This window comes from Gymnogyps californianus, chromosome 1 (assembly GCF_018139145.2).
Source record: "Gymnogyps californianus isolate 813 chromosome 1, ASM1813914v2, whole genome shotgun sequence".
NCBI lineage: Eukaryota > Metazoa > Chordata > Aves > Accipitriformes > Cathartidae > Gymnogyps > Gymnogyps californianus.
In genome coordinates this window covers 149,735,986-149,761,273 of record NC_059471.1, presented here as the reverse complement: position 1 = coordinate 149,761,273, position 25,288 = coordinate 149,735,986, and the positions used below count along the sequence as shown (strand labels likewise).

General features: G+C 41.4%; 1 protein-coding gene across 2 annotated transcripts in view; it reads left to right on the top strand.

Annotated features, from left to right (window-relative positions):
* CACNA1C (calcium voltage-gated channel subunit alpha1 C) overlaps positions 1-25,288 on the top strand; it is a 487,530-nt gene that overhangs the window by 350,714 nt on the left and 111,528 nt on the right. For both annotated transcript variants that reach the window (XM_050892845.1, XM_050892854.1), the window contains exon 10: positions 19,506-19,596. In XM_050892845.1, coding sequence (XP_050748802.1) covers positions 19,506-19,596 — 91 coding nt within the window. The remainder of the gene's footprint in view (positions 1-19,505; positions 19,597-25,288) is intronic.

Sequence of the window (25,288 nt, the reverse complement as noted above, 5' to 3'; positions counted from 1 at the left end):
CAGCAGTTTACACCATCTGGGCTCTGACCCAAGTAGTCTACCTAAACTGAATCATCCCAAATACAGAGAACATATGTTTCCAGTCTCTTCTTTGTCCTTGGCTGCAGAGGCAGGTTTTGCTGTTGTCTTACTCTGTAGAGAGGGCTACCTGCCTGTCAGCATGGGAACTGCCTCCTGTAAAACAGAGAACACAAGGTGGAAGGGAAGAGAAATTCATTTGCATCCCCATTTGGTTTGGCTGCCTGTGCCAGTCCTTAGGGCATCATCAGTCATATTTTGTATATGCCACTGCTTTCCTGAAGCTGTCAAACCTTGCCCTAAGTTTCATTGGGTGTTTACAGCCCTTAATGAAATGGTCAACAAGTCCAAGGACTACAACAGCGAGGACCTTAGTGGAGGAAAGGGTAAGAAAGGAAGATAAATGCAGCCAGAGTTGGACAATCTGTGCAGCCTTTAGCTGATGCTCTCCATAGCAGAGGTCTTGGCATTCTTCTGAGGCAGTTTATTACCAGTCATCTCTCACATGCATTGAGGGGCATTCACAGAGCAGGCTGAATTAATTCTCCGTGTTTTGGGAAGTACACATTTAAGACAGTTTTTCCTTGTTGTTTGCAAACATGATTTTACCATTATGGCAGATGTGAGGTGGGAAATGTGAAAAGGCTTCTGGGGGCTGTTTGTGTTGATGGTTTTCTTCTATGCTGTTTCCCTGATGGGCCTTCTGCACAGGAAGAAAACATTAATTTGACAGAGGAGAGAAACACATGTCATGGTACAAAACAGCTACTGAATTTCAAAATTACATGATAGCAAAGAGAACCGTCCCTCCTGTTGCCACAGTAACTGGGAATTTGCCCTTTTTTTTTCTTCCTGAGAGTGGTCTGGAATGCATCTGTGTTGCTGTGGGCAGAAGCAGGAAACCTTAATCCGACGCGGATTCTCTTCCTATTGAAATTAATTGGCAAAACTCACATTGACTGCACTGGGGTCAGAAGAAAGCTGTGAGTGGAGGGAGAAGTAATTTGATGTTTCTGACTGTTCAGATTTTGCCCTCCCTCTGTTTCCTTCTATTCCAGTTCTATTTGGTGCTGCTGTTTGCAATGTGAGTATGGACACATTAGTATCAACAGAGTCCCTAAGAGTAACAGAGCCCACTGCTTGGCCTGGGATCTGATAACAAAGGCATTCTGTGATTCAAGACAACTCATTCTTCTAGTTAAGTCATATCCAAGGTAGTACTGTAAATTCAAGAGCTGATTTGCAAGTAGCTTACCTTACAAAAATTTAAAGTCTAATCATACTCCAGGGCTCTGTTGTAATGGGACTGATGGCTGTAGATAATCAGGTTTTCATGTAACACAGCAGAAAAAACACTACAAATCAATGTGTTGCCTATCAAAAGCATATAGCAATACTTCAGATGATAGTGCATTAAATAATGAAAGGTGTGGGAAGGAGGTTGACTGTACGTGCAGATTTATACCTCAGTTACAGTGGGAATAGAAAGTGCCCAATTGAAGACAAAAAGTACAGAAATACAGGCAGGTTCTAAACTATGTAAAAAACTCAGCTGTTTAAAAAGAAATAGTCTTGAATTTTCACCTTCAGAGCAATTATTGTAGTGTCTTAGTGACCTTTGGAAATGTTTGTTAAGATCTGATTTCACTGCCTCTAAGGAATCAACTACAACCTAACTTTTTGGTAGACCACAGATTTTGTCTCACTCCTACAACCAGTGTTACTTGTGAACAGCACTAGTCATGACTAGGCACTAGAGTGCATTTAATCACAGGCTTATGAGAGTCTTGCTTACAAGAAAATTATTTTGAGACAGGGAGGAAGTTTTCAGCTGCAAAAGTAAAACTTCTAGAAGAAATTGGGACCTCTTGGACCATTAAAACTTTTGGAAAATCTAAGTCTTTCATGGAAATGCTTTGTGCTTCTGAACATTGGGCCAGAAATGAGAACAGGAGAGCTGGTGGTTCAAACAGGAGAAGAGAAGAATTTGAGAACTCTAGAAATAGAAGCCTCAGTAGTTTCAACCCAAACAGGGTTTTATTCCCAAGAGTTCTGACAGTAGTTTGACTCCATTACATAACAGGGATAAAAGCATGACCACCTTTCTCTAAAAGTTCAAGCTTTTTAGGATTTATCTATCCAATTCCTGTTGACTTGACTTCCTTTTGCAAAGTCAACTTATATACCACAAGGAGACTCCATTGATTTCAGTGAGGCTATGTACCAAATACTTTCCGTTGACCGTAATGAAAGCTGTCACTAAATCCTGTGCAACCCTTTGGGAAAGTTAGCAGTTTGAAGCTGTTGGCTATAGAGAGTTTTGTATATAGATCTAATCAGGATACCAAGATAAAAGACCATCAACTTGTTCAGTTTTCACATTTAGTAATTTCATATGTCAGCTTGCTCTGTGGTCTCCGAATCATGTGCTTAGTCTACTGACAAGGAAGTAGCTTATTACTTCAGCCTGAAAAAATAGCATGGTGCTGTGGGATAATGTCTAAGGTAGAAAGTACATAATAGGATTTTCAAAGACTTGGTTACAGGCTAAAATTTCAGGGTGGCCTAAAAAACTCTTCATCCATTTTCTATGATGAAATTTAATGGAGAACTGCACAGCTAGGAAATTAACGTGGAAGATGCAGAGGGGAAAATGAGAGAGAGTATATTTACAAGATGTCTATTTTAAATTCAGTCTTGACCATCACTGCCTTAAAACTCATGTCTTCTTACTCTACGAGCAAAAAGATGGTGTACTAAGTTAATTTTTATCTCCTGTTTAACAGAACACACTTGAAACACACTTGAACTTGTCTGTTGACAGCAAGTCAGTTCACCCTGATTTATTCTAGTTTCATCCGCAGAATTTGTCCCAATGTATTTCACATACATATGGAAGGACGTGGGCAACCACCCCTTGACAGGCATGTACAGCCTGATATTTTAGAGATTTTTGCCTATTGTCCAAAAGCAATTAAAAAACCCACAGGGTGCTCGCATGGGATTTAAGATCATCTAAGCAAAAGCTGTAAGAGGCTGGAAAATGAAACCTTTATCAGTTTAGTTCCTCCAATACCAGTTGGTGATTTGAGAATGATATCATACAACCTGGTTGCATTTCACTTTCCATGCATAAATACAAGGAAATAAAAGCTAGTGTTGTAAAATGATTTATTATCTGTCAAAACCTCATCTGAAGAGGAAGAAAGCACAATGTCATCTACTTTTATCATTGTCCAATGATGTGGAAAATAATCATCTGGTAACTAAGAAGAGATTAGCTGCAGTGCCAACAATTGCAGGCATTTCACAAGGGCACCAGATAGGTGTTTCACAAGGAGTTTAGTAGCTGTGATAGATTTATTCTCTTTCACCTGGAGACAGAGGGACAAAAGACGTGCTTTTTGGTGTTCGCTGCACCACCAGTTTCTTCTAGGGGAAAAAAATCCATGTACTCGGCTGCCGAGGTTCCAAAACATGGTTTGCTTGGACAGGAGTGACGGCAACTCCCAGCTGTGTGCTGTGCCCAATGCATGTTCTGTAGAAAACAGTCCCAGTGGCTTTTTTCTACCTTGCCATCTTTTGAAGTAGCTCATGCACTGCTTTTAATATAAATACTACAGTTTGAGGACACTTACTAAAAGGCCTTTGTAAATGATAAGTCAGCTTTGCTTTTGTTGTGTGGTTGCTCTCTTCTTCACAGAGAAGCTCAGGTTGCAAAATGCTGCATGGGTTGTGCTACAGATGTCAAGCTTGAGTCTATAATTAGCATGCTGCCTAGAAAAAGCTTCTGGGGCATTAGTTCTCACATTGGGCTGAATCACTCCTGCAGTCCTCAGGGAAGAATCCTACTGAAGTTGCTGGGGATTTTGCCTGGGTAAGGACTTGGGCCCCAATCTGTTTCATCTGAGGTCAGTAACAAAACATGCAAGTGTCAGCACTTGAAAATGTTGCCCAGTGTGAGGTCTTGATGCGCCAGAGGCTTCTCTGTGCTCACACATGACTTCAATATTGTGTAACTGTCATTCACCAAAGGGAGAGCATGAGATATTCGGGATCTGAAATCGCTTACAGGACTGAATAATCCAGATAGTGCTGTTTGCCCAGTGCATAATTCCACTGGCTAAAATGCAGTTGTATCTGGCATGAATTTGACCCGCTGTCATTACAAGCATTTTGCTTCCATAACTGTACTTAAGGAAATGTGGATTGGACCCAGATAAACTTTTATATCCTAAAAAGGAAAACCAACATATATCAGAAAAGAATGAGAAAGCATTTGTGAGGCTTCATAGTGACCCTGTAGGTAGCTGCGGTAGCAGAGTACCTAGGACAATGATATTCAGTGCTGCAGATGAGAGAAAGTAAAGCTGCCATTTAAAGTGTCATTTTCATTGTGTAACTTTCTGTGCAGCTGAAGTAACAAAAGAAAGATCATTTAGGGTGATTCTGCTTCCACTTTTGCCCCACGTTCCATCAATGTCAACAAAACTATGATGCCAACATTTGACTTTTTCCTATTGGAATAAAACCAAAACTGAGAGTGGACTTCCCTCCTAACTCTCTTCACATGTTGCTTTCTTTTTTTATTGTGAGTGAAAAAGCAAGGAAGCAGTAGGGCCTTATCCTTGATTGTTTTGTCTTTCTCCCCATTTCCAAGAGGAGAAAAGAGGAAATACTTAGAGAGGAAAAAATTAGTTTTCTCAACAAAGTGAAATTAAAAACTTTGGGGTTTAAGTTATGCTTAGAAATGCTTCATATACAACATTGATTCTTTAAAATATGTATGCAGGTTAATATTTGGAGAAGAGAGAAATGTTGTTCTGGGCTCTTTTGTCTAATTTAATGAAAAAGGCACAGGAAGGCTAAACAATGTTCTCAAGGTCACCCACCCTCTCAGTGCCAGTGCCAGTTCCAGAGTCTTTCACACCATTCTCTGCCCTCTACACCAGAATTTTGGCCTTGGATTGTATCACATAAGGCATTTACAGGTTAGATCAGGGTGGTTTTGAAGAATTTTCCTTCTCTGGGAATTCATCGTAATCATCATAATCACTTTAATAGATACAATTTTCTTGTTCCCCTGAATGTATGGATGGTTCACTCTGTGTAAGTTAATCAACAGGTTTGTTTTTTATTAATAATATAATTTAACAACACAGCTTTTATCAAAAAGCAGTATTTAGGTTCATTGTTCTGTAGATTTCACAACTTCCCAGTTTCTCTTTCTCTCTTTCTGGCTAAAAGGAAGCTTTGATCATAAAACAAAAAGCAGGCAACCGTTTGAAAATCTTCTTCCACTTCCTTCTCTGCTGATAGTTACTGCTGAGGGTAGGTAAATCCCATCTAACCAAACGAGATGTAGAAGCATTTTAGCTCAAGCCTGTGTTTTATGTCAAAGCACAGTATAGAGAAAACAATTTGTTTCCTTTGTTTGAATGGAGAGCAAAAGAAGAAAAAGCTGCTGGTATTCAGGAAGCCTCAGGACAAAGCTGTAGACAAAGCTGTGGCCGATGTTACAATCTATAATTCTGCAGTAATTTGTTCCAACATAGCATCAGAAGGCCTGATATTTTTTGGTGAAGTGGGAAGAGCGTTTCTAGAAAGTAGAGCAGAGTAACTCTTCAGTTTGGGGAAGGTGGGCCAAATTCAGGCATGTGTCTGACTCCAGCAGCCAGCTTCTTGAGTGAGTGCTGGTGAATAGTGACAGCTCTGAGATAATGAACTGACACTGAAAGGGTCACTGCAATGAGCATCTACCAAATCTCTGTGCCATACTCCAGTACTGTGCTAATTTCTGCCCACAGGCTCAATTTTTCTTCTTACTCCCTTGCAGGCATCAAAAGCTACAGAAATTAGATAAGCTCCCAGGCTGCTGTAGTTCACGTCTGGGAAAAAACTCTTCCTATAAGATCCTCTGTGACTGAAAAAGTTTTGTGGTGATCTACGCACGCTCTTGCTCTCTTGCAACTGAGGATCTGGCTTGTGTTGTTCAACTTACAGTTTTTTCCAGCTTCTCCCTTCCCTGACTCTTGTAACCTGGAGCACAAACAACATTACACTGAGAACTGCTAGAGCAGTGATGTGCGACCAGCTACAGCATATAGAGGCTGACATTAATGTTGATAGGGCATTAATTTTATCTACTATAAAAGCTATTTCCCTAGCAAAGACTGTCTGGTGAGATAACACCTCTGTTTTGCCTGCTGGAAGAGAGACTTAGGTTGATGTAGGAATCCTCTTATAGTACTAATATGTTAGAGAAATATCTTTGAAGGTAAGGCTTTAGAGGGAATCCATTGTTTATATAGCTGGGGAAGACACCTTTGTGCAAATAAATTAATCTGTATCTGCCCTGTTGGGAAGTACTTCTTGAAGCTGTTAAGATTTATCCACTGACACTGTGATTCCACTTCTCAAGAAAGGACATTAGAGGAAACAGTCTGTGAGAAAACTGCCATTACCATACCTTCTGACGGATTGAATGTGCTTTATTTCCCATGGTTAGAGAGGCATAGAAGGTATTCAGTGCCAGGATCTCCACAGAAAATTTTAGGAAGAAATGCCACAAACCCTCAAGCTGAGTATTTATACAGCAAGGTCTTTTTTTTTTTTTTTAAGTAGATGCCTAAAGTGTGCTCTTAAATCTTTATAAGGGCACTTATAAAGTGGTTTTAAAAATTGTGGACTATTCAGCAGTTCCTGCTGAAGTCAGTGAGAATGACCCATGATCAGTGTTTGAAAATCAGTTATTGCAGAAGTAGCCTTAATTGAGAAGAAAGCATTGGTGAGCAGGACTAATAGCAGCTGAAACCCCAAGGATTTTTTAATGTGGTATAAAGAACTGTCAGGAGAGAGGCTGTGGTGTTCAGTAACAGTAGCTGAAGGACATGGAGCATGTGTTTGGAGTTAGAAACAACTGTTGGGGGTGAGAATTAGTTGTATTACAGTAATGCCAGCCGAGATCAAAGCCACAATGTGTCTGACACTGTATATATGCAAATTAAAAGTATGTGTATGTACTTCCTTTTTACAGGAAACCAAAGCTAGTATAGATGGGTTTCAGCTGCCTAAACGTATTCATCTAATGCCAATTTAGACACTTCATGGTACCCAAGACCTTCATTGTGGACTGACAGATCAAGTATAGCAGCTGGGGCTTGTACTCTTGCGGTATGATAGTTGGAAGGGCATATCCCAGGTGGGATGTTAAAAATGCCATCCAGTGCCTCAGAAGAGGCAACTAAGTGTGGTTAGTCCAAAGACATGTAGGAAAAGTTTAGTACAACTAGAACCTTCAATACGGACCTTGTAAGCTGAATGTCTTAAAAGTGTTCTTGGTAGATAGAAGAATGCGATAGGACTAACTGTAACAGAAATTGTTCTGATATGAGCTTTTTTCCCCTCTCGGTCTAAGTGTGTATTCATCATGACCTATCTACCTATCTCTTTTTCTTCCCTTAGGTATTTTATATTGTAACTTGAACATTCATGTGCAGGAAGATAAATACTGAGGCCCAGACCTTGTATTCCTTGGCCCAGACCAAGAGCTCTGTCTGGGAAGGGGTCAAACTGGGAAGCCTCTAAGAGACCAGGACAGGCTGAGGGAGGCAGGAGCTGCATTAGCAGAGCTCTCCTGGAGAACTGTCATATCCTCCACCTTCCCTGCCCCTGACTGCAAGGTAGCTCAAGTAGTCCGTCACTTTCTTAAATCAATTCACAAGCAAGCACACAAGAAGGCAAAGATAATAGTATTTTATTTTAAATGCAAGCGGGGTTAGAAAGCTGACCCTGCTGTTGTGAATGCAGTGCAGTGGAGCAGCACAATGAGCTGTAGCTGACAGGAGGTCTGCAGTGCTGTGATGTTCCTGTGGCAGAGCTCAGAGACAAGGAGTCTGGGTGACATTACACAGCTGAACTAGCATATGTGTTACCAAATTGATAGCCAGTGCTGGCGAAGCTGAGAAGAACCAACAGTTGTGAACGGCACCCAGCCCTTTTCAGCACTTTGGTGGGAAGCCTGGGAAGCTTGCAGCAGGACCCCAGCACAGGCACGGCTCTGAGGGAGCAGCAGTCACACTCTTGCTCTGTGCCTGCTCACTTCTGCTTATTGGGTGAGAAACTTCGCATCCGCTCCAGTGCAGTGTGCCAATTGGATAAAAATCTCCGGTTGTATTTGCTCCTGGGAACAAAAGCAGGTCTCCCCATCCCAGTTATCTCATAAACAACATCAAGCCTGGAGAGGCGGCGGAGGAAGGAAAATGTTTCCAACTGGGGAACCGAACTGAAAATAGCTGTGGCACTGAGTCTGATTACAGCAGCTCTTCGGTTAGCAGGATTGTAGAGATAAATCAACAGATTAGAGAATTGGCCTTTCAGATCTTGAGGCCTAAATTCAAATTCAGCTTTAGGGCCCATGCGTATTTGTAGTGCTGCTCACATCCTCATTTCCATTTGCAAAGTTCACAAACCACAGCATGATGCATCTCACTTCTTGTCTACTTGAGGAAGGACTGCAGTCAGACATGTCCCTCTAAGTGCAAACTATAGAGGTCTTGTAGTGGACCCAAGGATAGGTAACACGGGGATCACTGGAGATCAGGATGAGGATGTTACCAACTACGTTAAAATCCATAGGCTGAAGTAGCAGAAGGGTTAAGCATCAGAACAACGATGCAGTGGCAGAGCTGCGTGGATCCTCACAGATGTGCAGATCAAAATGTAAGTGTATTATCTAGCTGTTTGAAGAACCATGAGCAGAATAACAGGGCTATGCCAGGTCACGAATGACTTGCTTTAACACAGCTGTGTGAGGGAAGCTTGCATAACACCTGCCCACACTAAGCTTAGCTCAAGCTGTTGTTATCAGTCCCTCAATCTCCTGCATGCTAGAAGTATTTGCAAACTAGGAATCTATTATTTCAAGGCCACTATAAAATGCCTGTTTCTGTGGCTCGGGGTAATTGACCTATTCTCAATGCCCTACTCAAGAGGTATAAAAGCTTTAATTACAGGTTTGACAAGCTGACTTTAAAGGCAAAACTCTTTAACTTCAATTCTTTGCTTTTCTCCTGGCTGCACAGTAACACACAGCCTGCCCAGCTAGCACGTCTCATGCTTCTGACTCATATGATATTGTGATAATAGTGTCTAGTATCAGACTAGTCATTATGTTAGCAAAAGTGTCTGAAAGAACACCACATGCAGGAGCAGCACACAAAATCACAAGCATTTTATTTACTAGGCACAGAAGAAATGTAGCAGACTAGGGTTTCAAAGCAGAATTTTATGCACATTTCAGAATAGGAGAGGTGAGTTCCATTTCAGATCACGAAGCTGAATAGAATCTGTTCAGAGTGATCCATGTATGCAGCTACAGGGGTCCAGTGCTTTCACACAGCCCTGGCTCCAGAGTGACCTAGATCTAATGTGTGTGTTGCTGTACCTGTCAATCAGTGAACTGAATTACTTGATTGTTTACCATCAAGGAAGGAATCATCCAGAAGCCTTCTCACACATCCCACATGAATACTGCTATTAGAAAATGTCTGCACTTGCTGAGAATTAATCTCTGTCAGGCACTGCCTGTGCAATGGGACTGCTCAGATGGACAGGGCCTTGGTGCTCTCTTTTCTTGATAATACTAAGGCTTAAATATTTTAAGCAAGTCACTCCTAAATTAAGTCTTCCCAGATGCAGGAAGCATACACTACTCTTCCAGCTTGCAGAGTGCTTCTTCAGATGAAAATATTCAGTCACTTGTTCTTTCCCACAGTCCCTTCACCTGTGGCCCAGCCTCTGCCCGGTGCCCTGCCTGTTCTTTGAAATAATACAGCCCAATTTCTCCCTCACATTCACTTTTCCTTTTTTTGTGATGTTCTGCCAAAAAGGGCCAGCCTCCAGGAGAATAGTTTCCTTCTTCTATACCAGATATAGTCCTCAGAGAGACCTACCTTCTCATTGGCACAATTCCTGCCTAAGCTCCCTGGCTGCAGGGTTGTGTGAGCTCCCTCTGGGAAAGATGTCCATTGCAAGCTACTAGGGCATGACTCCTCACCCACTGCATCATCCAAACAGTCCCTGCTGCCCTGACATATCCTCTTATGCGCTCTTGCTCACAAACTGTAGGCCACTCACAGAGTTTTCAGGCATCACCCACCTTGAAATGGCTTGTGACAGGCAGGCATGTCATAAAACAGCTGGAGCTGCACCTCAGTCACTTCAAAGCTTAGCAATCTAGGTGGCGAGCAGCACTCCCCAGAGAGTTTCTGATGACCTAAGCAGATCGAGTTGGAACTAGCTTCTGTAATTTTTTTGCTTCTCCTGAACTCTGCAGGGAAGACGGATTCACAGGGCTGTGAACTGAAAGAACAAAGATGCTTTTGCTGAAGTAGAGATCCTCATCAAAGTTACTGGTTCACCACCCAGGTGTATATTTGTATGGGTGGGCAGATGCAGAAGTTCCCCCATGCACAGGAATTTCAGGAAACATGTGGCCTACTTTAAAACCACATTTGTTCTTGAAACTTACGTGCTGGTTATTTTCATTAATAACAATGCTAGTGAGAAAAATATCAATAGAGTCATGATTATTAGAGGGACAAAAACTATCAAGGCAGAAGGGATTTTTTCTTTTAGTTGTTGATTTTACTGTCTTGAGGGCAATTTCTTTGTGGTTAGTTATTTTGTTCATGATCAATGTTTGTATCCGTTCCCAACACATTATCTACACTGTTTGCAGCTCTCATGCCTCCATTTCCAAGGCACCTGCCAGACCAGCCTGAAATAATAGAATCCTTCTGGTTTTCAAGTGAGGTGCTCCTGCTTGTTGTGCCCATGTATCATTTTGCAGGGTAGATTCAGGCGCATTTGATGGCACTGCTGCTTGTCCTACCTTCCTCTGCTAAAAATCATAAAGAATGAGAAAGGAATCTTGCAGAACCATTCAGAATGTGCTGTTGTGATTTGTTCACCATCACAAGATACTGTTGAAAGAGTCATAGATCCTCAATTGTTTTGCTTTTCCTTTTTTCTTTCTTTCTTTTTTTTTTTTTTTAATGAATTGCTTCAGAATTCTGTGGGGAACCAGAGGGTTGCTAAAAAGTATTAGACTGACACCAGAAACTTGCGCTATAAACCGTGTCCTGGCAAATAAATGCCTTGCACTTTGGCACATTAGTTGTTGCTCCTAGCAAGGCAAACAATACAAGTCATTTATCAGACAAGAAAACCAGTTCAGGATGTCATAGGAGGATCCAGATTCAGGAGAGAGACATCTTTCAAGATCTGTTTTGGTAGCAGCTCTGTCACCCTGTGACCCAGCCCATCTGTCCTTCTTCAGCCACAGGGATTAAGAGAGTTACTTCCACTGCACTTGCAGGCAGATACTCTGTAGTGAATGGACTCCTATTGCAGACTTAGATGTTTGCTCGGCAGTACAACCAGTTACCCCGGGAGACTGCTCATCTTGCCCTTTTTAGCAGAGAGTTAGACTCCTTTCTGTAAAGTCTGCTTTTGGATGAGTCCTACATCCTGTGCTTACGAGACATTTGAGATACCACAGGTTATGCAAAGAATGCCTTTGCCCTTCAGGCAGGGAAATGCAAAGAGGATTTTAAGTTCTTCCCTTCAAATACAGAACAGAACATGTGTGAGGCTTGCAAAGGCTGTCTCTTGGCAGAGCCAGGAGTTTGACTGTGCCCATTGTGTGGTCCTCTGTGCAATGTGCATTCCACTCACCGGCTGAAATGAACAAATATTTGCAGAACGTGGCATATTATTGTCAATATCTCTATAAAAAGAAGAAAAATGGCAGCTGTTCAAAGTAGCTGAGGAGTTTGTTATACTAAAATAAGTCCCAGGAAGATTAATTAGTAGCAAGGTAATGCATTCATAGGTGTGCAGTAATCTGCATGTGGTAATGACAGATCTGTTAATCACATGCCCGCACAATTGATACATATCGCTCTCTCTCCTATTCCTCTTTGTGTATGGTATAAATTTACTTAGCCCATGGCTATATCCCCTCAACATCATAGGTTGTGTATGTGCATATAGTGACACTCTGGAAGGGGAGAAGGACATGTAAAAGCAAGTCTTTTTATATAAAAGATACACATTGCAATTTATATTGTAAAATATTAAATTTGTCTATGAATGAAACATTTGACGATACAATACTCTATCTCAGTATTGGCAATGTTCCTACTTTCTACTGCTCCATTCAGTAAAACAGTGCTACACTGCATCAGTCTTCTCTGATGCAATCCAATGCCCAGCCTGGTTTTACTGTAATGACAGGTCTTCTTACTACATACTAGCTGCAGCACCTTTGCTGCTGGTTCACTGGTGTAAAGATCTTTTTACCGAAAGCCTTTTTCTGTTTGACTGAAGTGGATACAACTGGCAATCACTTTATGGCTCTTTATTACTATCTTAGATTCTGTGACTGACCTTGAGTGAAAGTGTGAATCAAGCTTTCTCTCCTTGCAATTGCAGTCATTTGTACATAACCCAAAATTAGGTTATGCAAAGTGTATATATTACGTGTATTTAATGTAATGTTGGGTGTATAACACTGTCCGTATGAGCATTGGCCTCTGAGCCCTTGGTAAGCATTTTCCAAGTATTTTCACAGTTGTTCTGGATTTTTTTTACTGTGCTAGATTCATTGATGCGTTCTAACTTTGGGAGTTACGTAAACACCAAGATCGTACACATAGTTCAAGTTCCCTTTCCTCTTCTCCTGTAGAAGCTTTCCTATTGCAGAACTCCTTTTCAAAACAGAAAACACACAAGAGTTTCCCCAGTCATATCTAGTATATTTTCCTGAAAAAAATCAGGACATCTAGAAAAAACTAATCATTTACCTCTGCAGTTTACTTTCTGCATGCTGCTTGCATTTAAGAACATACTCACTGATTGCTCCCAAGACACTGTATGCATGTAGGAGAATAAAAGCCATATCGTATTTAAATTAATGAATAAGATGAATGAGTGCAGCATTTCCAAAACAGGCAATGAGAAAAGGAAAGCTAGGCAATATTCACTTATTAATTAAAATGAGAGCTCTCCACCGAAAAAATATGAGTCGATTGATATTCTGACAGGTGCCCATAGACTCATTCATGAAATGATGGGCATGAGAGGCACCATGGGAAGCAGGGTTTTTACTGGAGACAAAGTCATTCACTTGATACACATTCTGTTAAAGGAAGCAGCCTGGATATTGCAATTTATTCTTGTTGTGCTTGATGGAAAAAGAAATCTTAAATCCCAGCTGGAGAATTCACAGGACTTCTTTGCTCTTTAGATTTGCTTTATAGTTCTGCAGAGTCCCGCTTGGGAGACATTACCATCAGTAATAACTATAGTACTTAGCGCTTATTGTAATGTGTTTCATCTGCAGATCTCGGAGAGATGTGCAAGGTGAGTGCAGAATTATAATCCCCCTTGTAGAGAAACTGAACGGATACGTAGAAAGGCTTGGTCATATGGCCAAGGTGACATAATAAGGTGAAATGGTGGTGGAGTGACGTCAGGTCCTTCTGACCTCAAACGCCAGCATGGGCAAAAAGGGTGATTTAGACCCATCTTTTGCAAAGTAATTCAATACCAGTAGAAATTGGAGTGTTGGAGAAATTGGAGTCTAAGTGAGCATATTCGAAAACACAATCAAGTGTATTATTGCTTTTCTTAATCTGAAAACCCACTATGGGTCTTTTTCAATATGAATGAACATACTGTTGGATCGTCACACTGTTTCAAGTTGGGTACCTAACCCAAGGACATAAGGTAAACGCCCAGCCTGTCCATACAGTTGAGGGACACATCAGTATGGCATTCAGAAAACCTGTGATAGGAATCTATCTGCCTCTGCAGCCTAACTCAAACAGCTAAATCAGAGACGTGAAGTCAGGCAATGGGAATAGCCTCTGGCATACCCAGGTCTGAAACTAATGCCCAGATCTGCAAAGTCATATAGTAACATATCTCATTAAAATCTGTGAAAAGTTTATGCATTGTCTGTGTTTGTGGAACTGGGCACCCTTTGCCCAGGCACGATCTTCTCTGGATCTTAAATTGTCACAGTATTAAAGTGAGATTCAGCAACAAGTGTGGCAACATTATATAATCCATGGAGATAAATCTGAATATTAGAATTACTTCCACTGCTGAGATGACAAACATGTCATAAATGCAAGATGCAACAGTGGTAATGATATTTCTGAACTGGGAGCAAATATTATTCTCCAAGTGTGTAAAGGAAAAATTATCTCAGGGCTAGACAGAAGGGTATTTGCTTGTGCCAGCTTTCTGTTTCAGTGGTTGGCTGTCTTTTGGCAACCTGCCATCTAATAATTCATTGCATGTCCATGGGGCATTTCGTTGGAGGAGGGACATATGTTAGTGCAAGAGTAGAGCTGGTATCAATGCTTGATGCCAGTGACATGGAACAGAGGCTCTCAAAGGGTCTTGCACATCTGTCTGTCTAGCCAGTCACAGACTGCAGAGTCCCTGTCCTTATTTCTGTCTGTTGGGTCTCAGAGCTAGAATTAACATAACATGAAGAATTTTTCAGATTTATTTTTAAGGAAGCTGCTACACAGCTTTTGTTGTTGCTTTAGCTGCTGCAGGAATGCTATGTAAGTAATGTGAAATTGGAGTTTAGGTAGTCCAGGAGAAAAAGTCTACATTCAGAGATGAGCCACACTGTGGCAAGATGTAAGAAGTGCAAAGGCTTTAGAAGCAACTGTGAAGAGAGTATTAAACCTACTGGTCCTTATGGTTTGCACTCTGTTGAAACCGTGAGATACTTGCATGCCTTTAAAAAGTTGTTTCACTTCCCTTTAAAAAAATTGCTATGCTATGCTACCTAGAGAATATGTAACAAATGGGAGATTTCATCAGCCTGATTGAATTATGGATGTGATGCTAAATCCAAAAAAAGAGATTCCTATGTAAGCAAAACCACCGTGATTTGGCCCTGGAACAGGTACACTGGAACAGGTTGCCCAGAGAAGTTGTGGATGCACCATCATTGGAAGTGTTCAAGGTCCAGCTGGACGGGGCTTTGAACAACCTGAGCTAGTGACAGATGTCCCTGCCCATGGCAGGGGGGGTGGACTAGATGATCTTTAAAGGTCCCTTCCAACCCAAACCATTCTGTGATTCTGTGAAATATGTAATATCTTCTATGGGACCTGTCCCTGTGTTGTTGTTAGTACTTCACTGTACTGGTGTGGTTGAAGCGAGCTGCCCACTCTGTGTACTCATTGCCCTGTTAGCTGGACTGCTGCTCCTGGTGTAGTCAGGCAAAGGCAAACTGCCTGATAGAAATGCCTTCTCACGCCTTTAACAACCTGCTGTCACTTAGTATGGATAGGTGTGGGGACAGAGTTGTTCTCTACTGTCAAGTCACCTATATACAACATCGGTATTTAGTCGCTTGACCTTATACCTTAGGTCACCTTAGGGTATACCTTACCCTCATACCTCAGGGTATTAGGTGGGCAGTTTAATAGAACGCACAGGGATTGATCACTGCCTTTCCCATGCTGCAGTTTGGACACTGAAGCACCTTCAATGCAAAGTATGTACTAGACGGAGGATTTAATGGTCTGCTTGAAGGCCAGGAAGTGGGGAGGTGGGGTCCCTCTACATCTGGCAGAACCAAACCCCCTGGGGATCTCTGATTTGGTTACAGGCAGTGGATTTTTTGAAGTTGACAGGGAACCACTCCTGTAAGAGTGTGTAAGTCACTGAACACACATGGCACAGGACACAAGGCACCAGGATTTCCACTGCTAAGTCGGTTTGTGCCCAGGTGGGAGGAAATCTGCATTTGCCTCTTTCTTGCTTTTGTCTCAGCTCCCAAAATTACAGGGAGGAAGTGGTCATTGAGATGGCATAGTCTGTATACCATGGTCCTAAACATAACTCTGGTCTGGACTAGAGCCCACCATTTATAAAAAACATCTCTTCCTGATTAAAACATTCCTGTGGTGGATTTACCACCAACATTCTTGGTACATGGTTCCAGTAATTAATTACCCGAACTGCAAAAAATGCCTGCCTTGTTTCTAGACTGGAGCCGGGGTGTGGGCACAAGATCTGTGTCTCTGAGAACTGAGTCAGATAAAAAAGCCATCTGGGCAGTATTTGGTCTACTTCCTCTCATATTCAGCCCCAGTTTATACACAACTCTTCTGCAGCATCTTCTATTTTCAGGATTTGTTAACTAGCCTGAATGAACCTCACAGCATCTGCACACATGATTATCCCCTGATATTGAAGGTGATGTGAGGTGCCAGGTAAAGTAAGTGATTGCCCTGCTGAGAGCATACCACTTTGGGGTCCTAATCTCCTGTCTGTCCTGACCTTTAAGTTCTAGGCCATCATTCCTCTAATACTTGATACCATCTTAATACTTTTTATTGTCCTTAACATTTTCCATCAGTGCCGTGTAATAAATGCCTGTGAGCTAGTGCCAGCAAGCTAGCCTGAACCACTGGAGTCTCTTCAGCCTGTGTGCCACTGCACCTGCATCTCTCACTTTACTTAAATTTGGCTTTCTGCAACGGTAAGGTTAGGGAAGTGCGAAGTATGCTCTAAGACATCTCTCTGCATGCACCTCTGATCTGTGTGGGCTGAGGACCTCTGTGCGTAATAGGCAGAAGTTCAACATTAAGTAATGCCATGAAAAGTCATGCAGCAGGAGGACATCAGAGGGTGAATGCCAAATGTAAACTCAAATGGAAATCATGAGACATAGTCTAGGTGTATCCTAGTTTGGGTAAGGCAGTGTACATCTGAGTGCTTGATGAAGCTTGTTAATCTCTAGAGATGGGGAAAGACACAGAAATGTGATTACCCCAACAAATTTCCTTTAGCAGCTCTGACAATTTTGGAAGAGTTTCTAGATATTGGAGCAGTTTAGGAAGAAAGCCAAGGAACCTCATTCAAAAATAGACCAGTCCAGATTCTGACTCTAAGGGTCAGGGGATAACCTGGGGACACATTGTGATTGCCTTAGTCTCATCAATTTCAATAGGTCAGACGGTCAAATAAGAAGAGTTTTGCTATTGACATCACTGGAAAAAGAATTTGACCCATAAACTGAAATTCGGCAACTTCATATTCTCAGAAGCCAGATATAAAAAAGAGCAGAAAGCAAGGAAGACTTATTCTCTGATGATCTGTTATGATATTTCATACTTCCGTATACCTTTGTTTTTCATTTTGTACTTTTAATTCACATGATGAAGTTTTCAGACAGAAGTGGATGTCATGTGTAAGCTGAGTTCCTTGTTTTTTTCTTTTGCCTGTCACTGGCTGCATGTTCTCTATTGATGTCTTGTTCCTGGTACTTGACACTGACCATCTTGTCTGTGAAAGGAAGCACTCCAGCTGGCTTGCCTGATAAGAAGAAAGGAAAGTTTGCTTGGTTTAGTCACTCCACAGAAACCCATGGTAATGTTCCACTGCACTCTGTGTCCACACTGTGTATATCTGTGCGTGTGTGTCTATATATCTCTATACAGACTGACATATAATATAGTTTTGTATACTTCTGCATGTGCGTGCCTTGCTTTTTCTATTGCTTGCGCAGTGTCCTCTTCATGCACTCAAAATAAGCTGCTCTGCAAATCAATCTCTTGCTAATGTCTTCAAAATTGTTTTCCATTTGCAAATAAGCTCAAATATGTCTTGAAAGTGCTTTACCTCATCTTCAAAGATGACTTGCAAAATATCAACATTTTGGGTTTTTCCTGAAGGGCTTAGTCTGGACCGAAAATTTTAATTATGAATGTTGTTTTTTCTTACAGCTTACTTGACTGTTTCATGTACATCAAAATATGAATTCAGTTGTTTCCTTAATTTGTCTTTCCAAATAGACAAGATTATTAAAACATCTAGTCTTCGTAAAGGAACAGGCACCATTAGAGTACAATATTTCATAGTTATGTCAAGAGTGCTAGAGAGTCAATTATTTCATATGGTCCTAAGAACACAGCACAAGAATTTTAGATTTCCTAAGACATATATTGTAGGCACATAAATTGTTGGGATGGGATGAAGGAACGATAGTTCATTTTGAGGGACATTTCTACCATAATGCTTTCAAAGCAGGAACCTAGACCTCTTTGGAAGAACCTGCTGATATCTTTCTAGCCTCTGAAAGAAGACCTGGTCCCCTGGCCCATTAGACATCTGCCCAATTGAAATGCAGAACCTGTTTATTCTATGTTGCCTCCTTTTGTGCCAAGGACCCACAAATAGATATGTTCTTACTATTGAGTAACATATTCTTACAGGCTATTAGAAGCCTCTCTAACAGCTAATAGTGCATGCTCTCAAGTCTCATCTGAGATATATATCCAACTGGTAATACAGGTCATGTTCTGAAGTTCTACCAGGCATCTGAGAGATCTGTTTAACTCCTCCATCATTCAGTTTTAAGTATCATTTCTTCATTTATTTTGTGTATTTGAAAAGGGGGGAGGAGGGAAGAGGACACGTATTAGATCCTATCCATTGTCCTAACTTTCGTTGAATGATTATATATTAAGGAGTTATTACAGCTCACTCATATAGGAGCTGGGAGCAACTGGTGGAATGGAAATGGTGATTTATTTTTTTTTTTTATGATCTGTAGAAGCAAATAAAACATTGAGGTTTGATAACAGATAGAAAATGTGACAGGTCCTTGAATCCGGATGAGACAGGGTCACACCTAAGGTTGCTTTCATTTGATGTTTGTTCCATGATACTTCTATAAAAGCCTACGAGATTCTGTCCAGTTCTTCGTTGGTGAGTGTCAACATAAAATCTCCATCATAGTCCATATTCATTAGCTCCTTTGTTGGTAATATCTGAATGGGTCAGAGAGTCTGAATTCCCCTCTTATCCCTATAGGTCCAGTTTATAAGTGTAAAGTTGAAACATATTAATGGTTAGTATATGACAGATGAGCAATCAGTATTATTTATGTGGGACTTGCTATCAAGGTAACAGAAACCGTTTGTCTGAATACGTGTCAATCGGGTCCTTTTTATTTGTATTCTAATCATTGCACAAAAAATTGGAGAGCACAGTGAGGTGGTTGGGCTGGTGCAAGTAAAGGGGCATTTTTTTAAAGTGTTCCATTGAATCAAACAAAAGCTTCTTGTTGGCTTTGCCAGATTCTCTATTTTTCAATGGTTCTCATTCATAAAATTTCCAGGAACTGACTCTGAAAGAAAGAGAGCAGCTGCTTCTTCCCTTTTCTTTAGCATTTGAGTAACCTGTGTATGTTCCTGAAGTCTACCCGCCCAACCTGGCCTGTGCAGGGAGGCACGAGACTTGCTTAGCAAATTGCTTAATCCTCAGGAGCTGCAGCTGAGGGTCTTTTCATTAAGCCAGTTCCTTCACTCATGTGATTCATTAATAGATGTGCTAGGTTCTAATGGCCAACCCTCTCTTTTTCTTCCCTTTGACTCTTACAGTGAGCATGCCCACCAGTGAGACCGAGTCCGTGAACACAGACAACGTCCCTGGAGCAGATATTGAAGGCGAAAACTGCGGTGCTAGGCTAGCGTGAGTACATATACGCAGCTATATCTATGTAGGGGTTGGATAGAGCTCGGTGGGTTAAAGCCAGGGCAAATGTCAGGCTTTTTAAGGGGAAGAAAACCCCACAGTGGGTGAAAAGAGAGGGCACAGAAGATCTGTTGATCCCAGTTCTTATCTTAATTGCAATGTAAACTCACTCTGGACATTAGTGGAAAGCCTCTGGGTTTACATATATATTGCAATGTAAACTCATTCTGGACATTAGTGCAGAGCCTCTGGGTTTACATAGATGTAAATAAAGCACAGAATGCCCATGATAAGCAGATCTGGTTTTGCATAATAGCTAAAAGAACTGATGGATAACAGTGTTCTTATTTTAAAATTCCTCTTTGGTGATAGATAATCAAAGCCAGTATAAGCAGACCAAAGAGTGGAAATGACAGGTCTATTTTAATTTCTCTAATGATTCTTGTACACTTTATAGTGTCTTGTAATAGAAATAGATGGTTGATAACTCCCATCCTGCAGCCTGAATTACACCCTTCAAATGCTGAACACAATACTGTAGTGACAAAGAAATACATCAGTTAGGAGGGAGTAATGCCTCCTTGAAATTGCATCATTGTAGTCAATGGAGACGCTCAAGAATGTGTGAGATAGCACTTATGGAATACCATATTATATGGTATATTTTTTAGTATCAAGAGATGCTGAAGAGAGCAAGAATAGGCAAGAGGAGTCCTTTCTTCCCTTTTGCATGACTTGAACAAGAATGGACTTTATGCTGGGGGGCAATATGTTAGTCCCTCCAAATTTCCTTGAAAAATGGTGCTGAGCATATCAGTGCTATAGCTTGTACTGTGCTGGAGTATTTTGAGGCTCTGTCCTGTCCTTGGGCATCCCTTGAGCCCTTCAGTGTTGGTCATATGCTCATCATAAATACATAAGAAATGCTCTGTTTTATCAGACCTGTGGTCCAGCTGGCCCAGTGTTCAGGTCCTGACAGTGACAGGAGGACAAGTGCACAAGCCTGGCCATTTCTTACTTTCCAGTCCCCTTTTACTGCTTCCAAATTCATGCTTATTGGATTAGAGATGTTAGAGGGCACACTTCTGCTTTTTGCCTTTAGTGGCCATTTATGGACCTGTCGTCCATGGATTTATCTCAACGCACTAAGGCTGTCTGCCCTCACAGTCTCCTTTGACAACAAGTTCCAGAAGTTCACTACCTGCTGTGTAGACAAGTACTTTCTTCTATCTGGTTTAAGCTGATCTAGTACTACTTTCAGTCAACGTCCTCTCCTTCTAATACTGTGAGATTTGGTGATCAACAGTTCCATATTCAGCTTATCTATCACTTTCATGACTTTCTAAACCTTGACTGTATCTCCCACACACACCCTTGGCCCTCTCCTCTACAAACTGAAGAGGAGGAGATCTTATCTGCATTACAAGTTGTGATATGTGGAATATGTTGTAAATTCAATCTGCTTTCCTATAAGTGTCAGCCAGCGACTTACAAACCCCAGAATAAATTGTTTGTGATAGCTTTCCTTCACCTGCCTGCTGTTGCCTACCTGCTAAGTCTTTTAGTTTAGAATATGAACTCTTTTCTGAAGGAACCAGGCTAGATCTATTCACGGCACTGAGGCAGTTGTAGCTCTTCCTTTAACACCCCACCAAATTGCTTGTGCTCTTGTGACATTATAGGAAGCAGCAGCTGGATATGTGACCACTTCTTCCAGCTGGATCCAATTTGGAGAACCATCTCTATTCTGCAGTTATGGTTCCCAACACAATGGGTCCCCTGGTGCTACACAGTGCCAACAACAATGGCAACTGTTACTATAAAGTTGCATATATTTTTAATATTACAGCTTGCATTCATTTAATGTCCTTAATCCCAAAGGATCCTAAAGCACTTTATGAACTGTAAATGCAGGGATTGTTTTCACAGCGTTAGAGTTCAGCCACCTTCAGGGTAAAATGTGACAGGTGTTCAAAAACAAAGGGCACAAGTGTATAAGGAGATGTATGAGGGATAGCTTGTTTTGCATTGAAACTGCATGGGGAATTTTGGCAAGCAGAATATAATTATCTTAGCTGGAATGTGGCCAGGAGAGCTGAAGTTAAACCCAACACTACACGTAATCATGACTTAGAATGGAGTTTACTTAAAATAGCCCAACGTTCCAACAAGAGAATGGCAGTACTGTGGTCTGGCACCATGATCACCGTACTGCTGGCATTAGGAGAAGGGATGGCTACATCCAACACATTTTAGGGAAGCAGACATAGGAAAATGACAGGAAAACAGAGCTGCATTTCTTCTTCTCATGTTGTAAATGTTAAAACAGGGCCCTAAGTTTCACCAGAGCAGGACATGTAAGGTTCAGGGAGATAAACAATTTCCTTGCCACTTTCCACTTCATTTGAAAATGGGTGATGTATCGTAGGAGAATTGCAGCCCGTTTTTGAGAAGGGTTTTTTTACCCCTTACCCAAGGACAGTTAAGTTCCTCAAGGCCTCACTCAGATTGCTTTTCATCTCTAAGAGATGGATAGGCTCCTTCATCCAGGAAAATGAATGGCTGTATCATTGTATTTGAAATTCTGGAGTGAGATACAAATTTTGCCAATGCTTCCTGCTTTTGTAAAATGTTTGTTTCAAACTTGTGGAGCTGCAAATTCCTTAGTTATGGGTAAATTCAGATCTGCCTTTGATTCTGCGGCTTGGAATCCTTTCTGGTTTGTTTTGTTACTGCATCACACACTCAGGCAGAGAGAGAAACCAGCTTTCCTGGTTTCAGGAAGTATTAAGTCCTTTTCTTCTCCCTGAGCCCTCATTCAAACCGCCCATAGGCCAATATTCCTGCTGGAACATATGAAACGTAAGTAAGAATTTATCTGAATGAGTATTTTCTTTTATTGAAACCTGACTAAGAGAATCAGAATTTGGCCCAGTGTTCAAGATAGAGATAATTCATGTGGGAAGTCAGTTGAGCTTTTCAAATAAGTTCCTCATCTAGTACTAGTGACTTTGATTAAGCATTGCTAATTATAGTCATGCCATCCTGATTTACTCTAGTTGAAGATTCAGCCCAGACTTTTGAGTAGTCATCTGCCCTCTGGATTTTGTTTTTACAGTTGAAATGGCTAGACAAGTTTTTTTGTTCGATTGTTGAGTTTCGTCTATTGCAGATGAGTCCTCATTTTTACCAGCCTGCTAAAATCACCTAGTGGCCATGAGTCCCCATTGCCTTGCTATAAACACATTTTTTCCCAGAGGGCAGAGACTGCACTGGGCAAGCTGCAACCAGACATGACTGAAGCAACAGGGAGATTTCAAGTCAAAGGTAATATATGTATTTATTTAGTGGCATCAGACTGCTGGGGCATTTAACCACTCCAGCACCACCACCATGGTTACAGGCTGAGCTTGCCATCAGAATGTGCTCATGATAAAAGGAAAAAAGTACCCAGGAGACTAAAAGAAAAAGCATTTTTATTGAAGATAACTTAGAATTACTGGCTGTTCTTTCTGTTCTTATAAAAAGCTGTAGAGCTTTGAAAGGCTGTGTCTGTGAATGACAGAAAGATCTGCTTGAGAAGCCAGGCTCAAGCGTGCCTGTTGGAAAAGGAGATCTTCCCTGACAGCCTTTCTCAGCTCCACAGAGACATATGCTATGTGAGATCAGGAGAGTACCTCTCAAACACAAGCTATCTCCTACTGATGAATTGTCTCAAAGAAGCTTTTATTTCTATAGTATCCATACTATAGAAACTGCCTTCATCAGCTGTGCTGTCTGGAGCAATGCCAGTCTTCAAACCAGCAGAAGGATTTTCAGGATGAATCTAACATCTAATCTCTCTTTGCTTATTGTGTAAATCCAGTTTCTTAGAACCAAAACAAAAAAAACCTCATTCATATTCATTCTTGGTGTAATTCTGCTGCCATCAGGAGAGCTGTGGTAAGGAGTAGTTCCCTTCCTAAGATGGGTCTTAGCTTTATCAGGCGTCTGAATTTGAAAAAGGTTTTGTAGGGTTCCACAGGACATTGAAAAGCGTCCCACAACTTCCACAGTATATCATCCCTGTCATGGTATTGCCTTGTACTGCACTGACATTTGCCCTGCAGTAGAAACACAACAGCTTTTATCCTCAAGGACAACATTTGGAAGTGGAACTTATCTTACTTCTGATGTGTCACAGCTTTAATAACCTGTTGCCTCCGGGTACAAACAAACGTGTTTCCTCCGCAGCAAGCATCAGTGGGACAAACCCAGAACTAGGAGCAATGGGTTTCTATTTACAGGATAGCCTTATATCCCCAGTAGTGGGAAGTCCTTCCTAATTTCCCTGAGCCTCTGTGGTTACTGCTGTGCAGGTCTTAGATTCCTGAGGACAGGCTATAGCTCATAATCAGTAGTAATCTGTTACGTGCAGGATGTCAGCATATATAATCTTCCAATACAACCAGAATGTTAATTTTCTCATACAACCATACAGATCTGGAGTGCCACAATAGAGCTTGCTTTTATACATATGTATTAGCTAAAAAAAAGACCTTTGTGGAAACTAATGTTCCATAGAGCCTCGATAGAAAAGTGAAGCACTTGAGCTCAAAGGGAAAGACAGCTTAAAATTATCTGCTTTCATTGAAACAATAAGCCACTTGGCATTTTCACCTTGGCCAGGATTTCCATACATTTGGGGACAGTTCAATTGCTTTTCCACCAAAGAGGGTTAAAACAATAAACCAGGGTAAAACAAAATGAACAACCTACACTAGGTTTCCAACTGAAAACAGTGTGTCCTGAAAATATTATGAACAATGAAAGCTTTCCCTGGCAGCTGAACCATCAGTAATTTTCCCTTGGTGCTTTTCTGGCTAGGAAAATAATTCCTATGCAGTTCTTGCAATAATCAGCATAGGAGCCAGTGGTAAAGGTGAAAGAGTTAGTTTGCTTGCAAGTTCACTACAGTTGCTGCTGGTTTTCACCTAATGAGAAGATAGCCTCCTTCTGTGAGGACCAAAGTCCCCGTCACATCAGGAGCAGTGGTAAGAAAAGTCTGTCAAATGCTCTGAAACCACTGCTGACTTCAGCAGGAAAACACACATGATCAACACTTGTGTGTCAGCCTCAGCTACTGCTCTCCAATTTATTATGAGCAAGGTGCTTTTGATATTCACAGTCAGGTCTAGATATGTGTCTAAAGGACAATAGCATGCCCTTGTGGAGGAGGAATTATCTTCCTACTTCGGATTCTGTGGCAGGCCTTGCCTGTAACTTGCCACAGGGAGAGCAAGATTATTCACTAAATGCTGAAGTGCTGGCCTATTTTCCCAGCCTGTAAGAAAGCCTGTTGAATAGCAAACCAGCTCAATTTTAAGCTAGACAGATCCAGTTTTCTTAAGGATATTCTGTAGATTCTTGCTGCTGCTGGCCAACAACCACCTCACTCTTAAAACCAGCGTCGCTCCTGTCAGGTCGGCATGGTCTCCAGTGCTTCCGCCAGAAGGGCAAGAATGTAAAAAAAAAGAGAAGAGGCATCGTTGTGTGGACTCTGCTGAAATTCAGTGATTGCCTCAGTAGGAGGATCTCAGTCCGCATCAGAACACAAGTTCTCCAGGGCCAGTCATCTGTTCTGTTTTGCTGGAAGCTTTTAATTAATGGTCAGAAATGAGAAATGATCATTGCATATCCTTGTACAGCT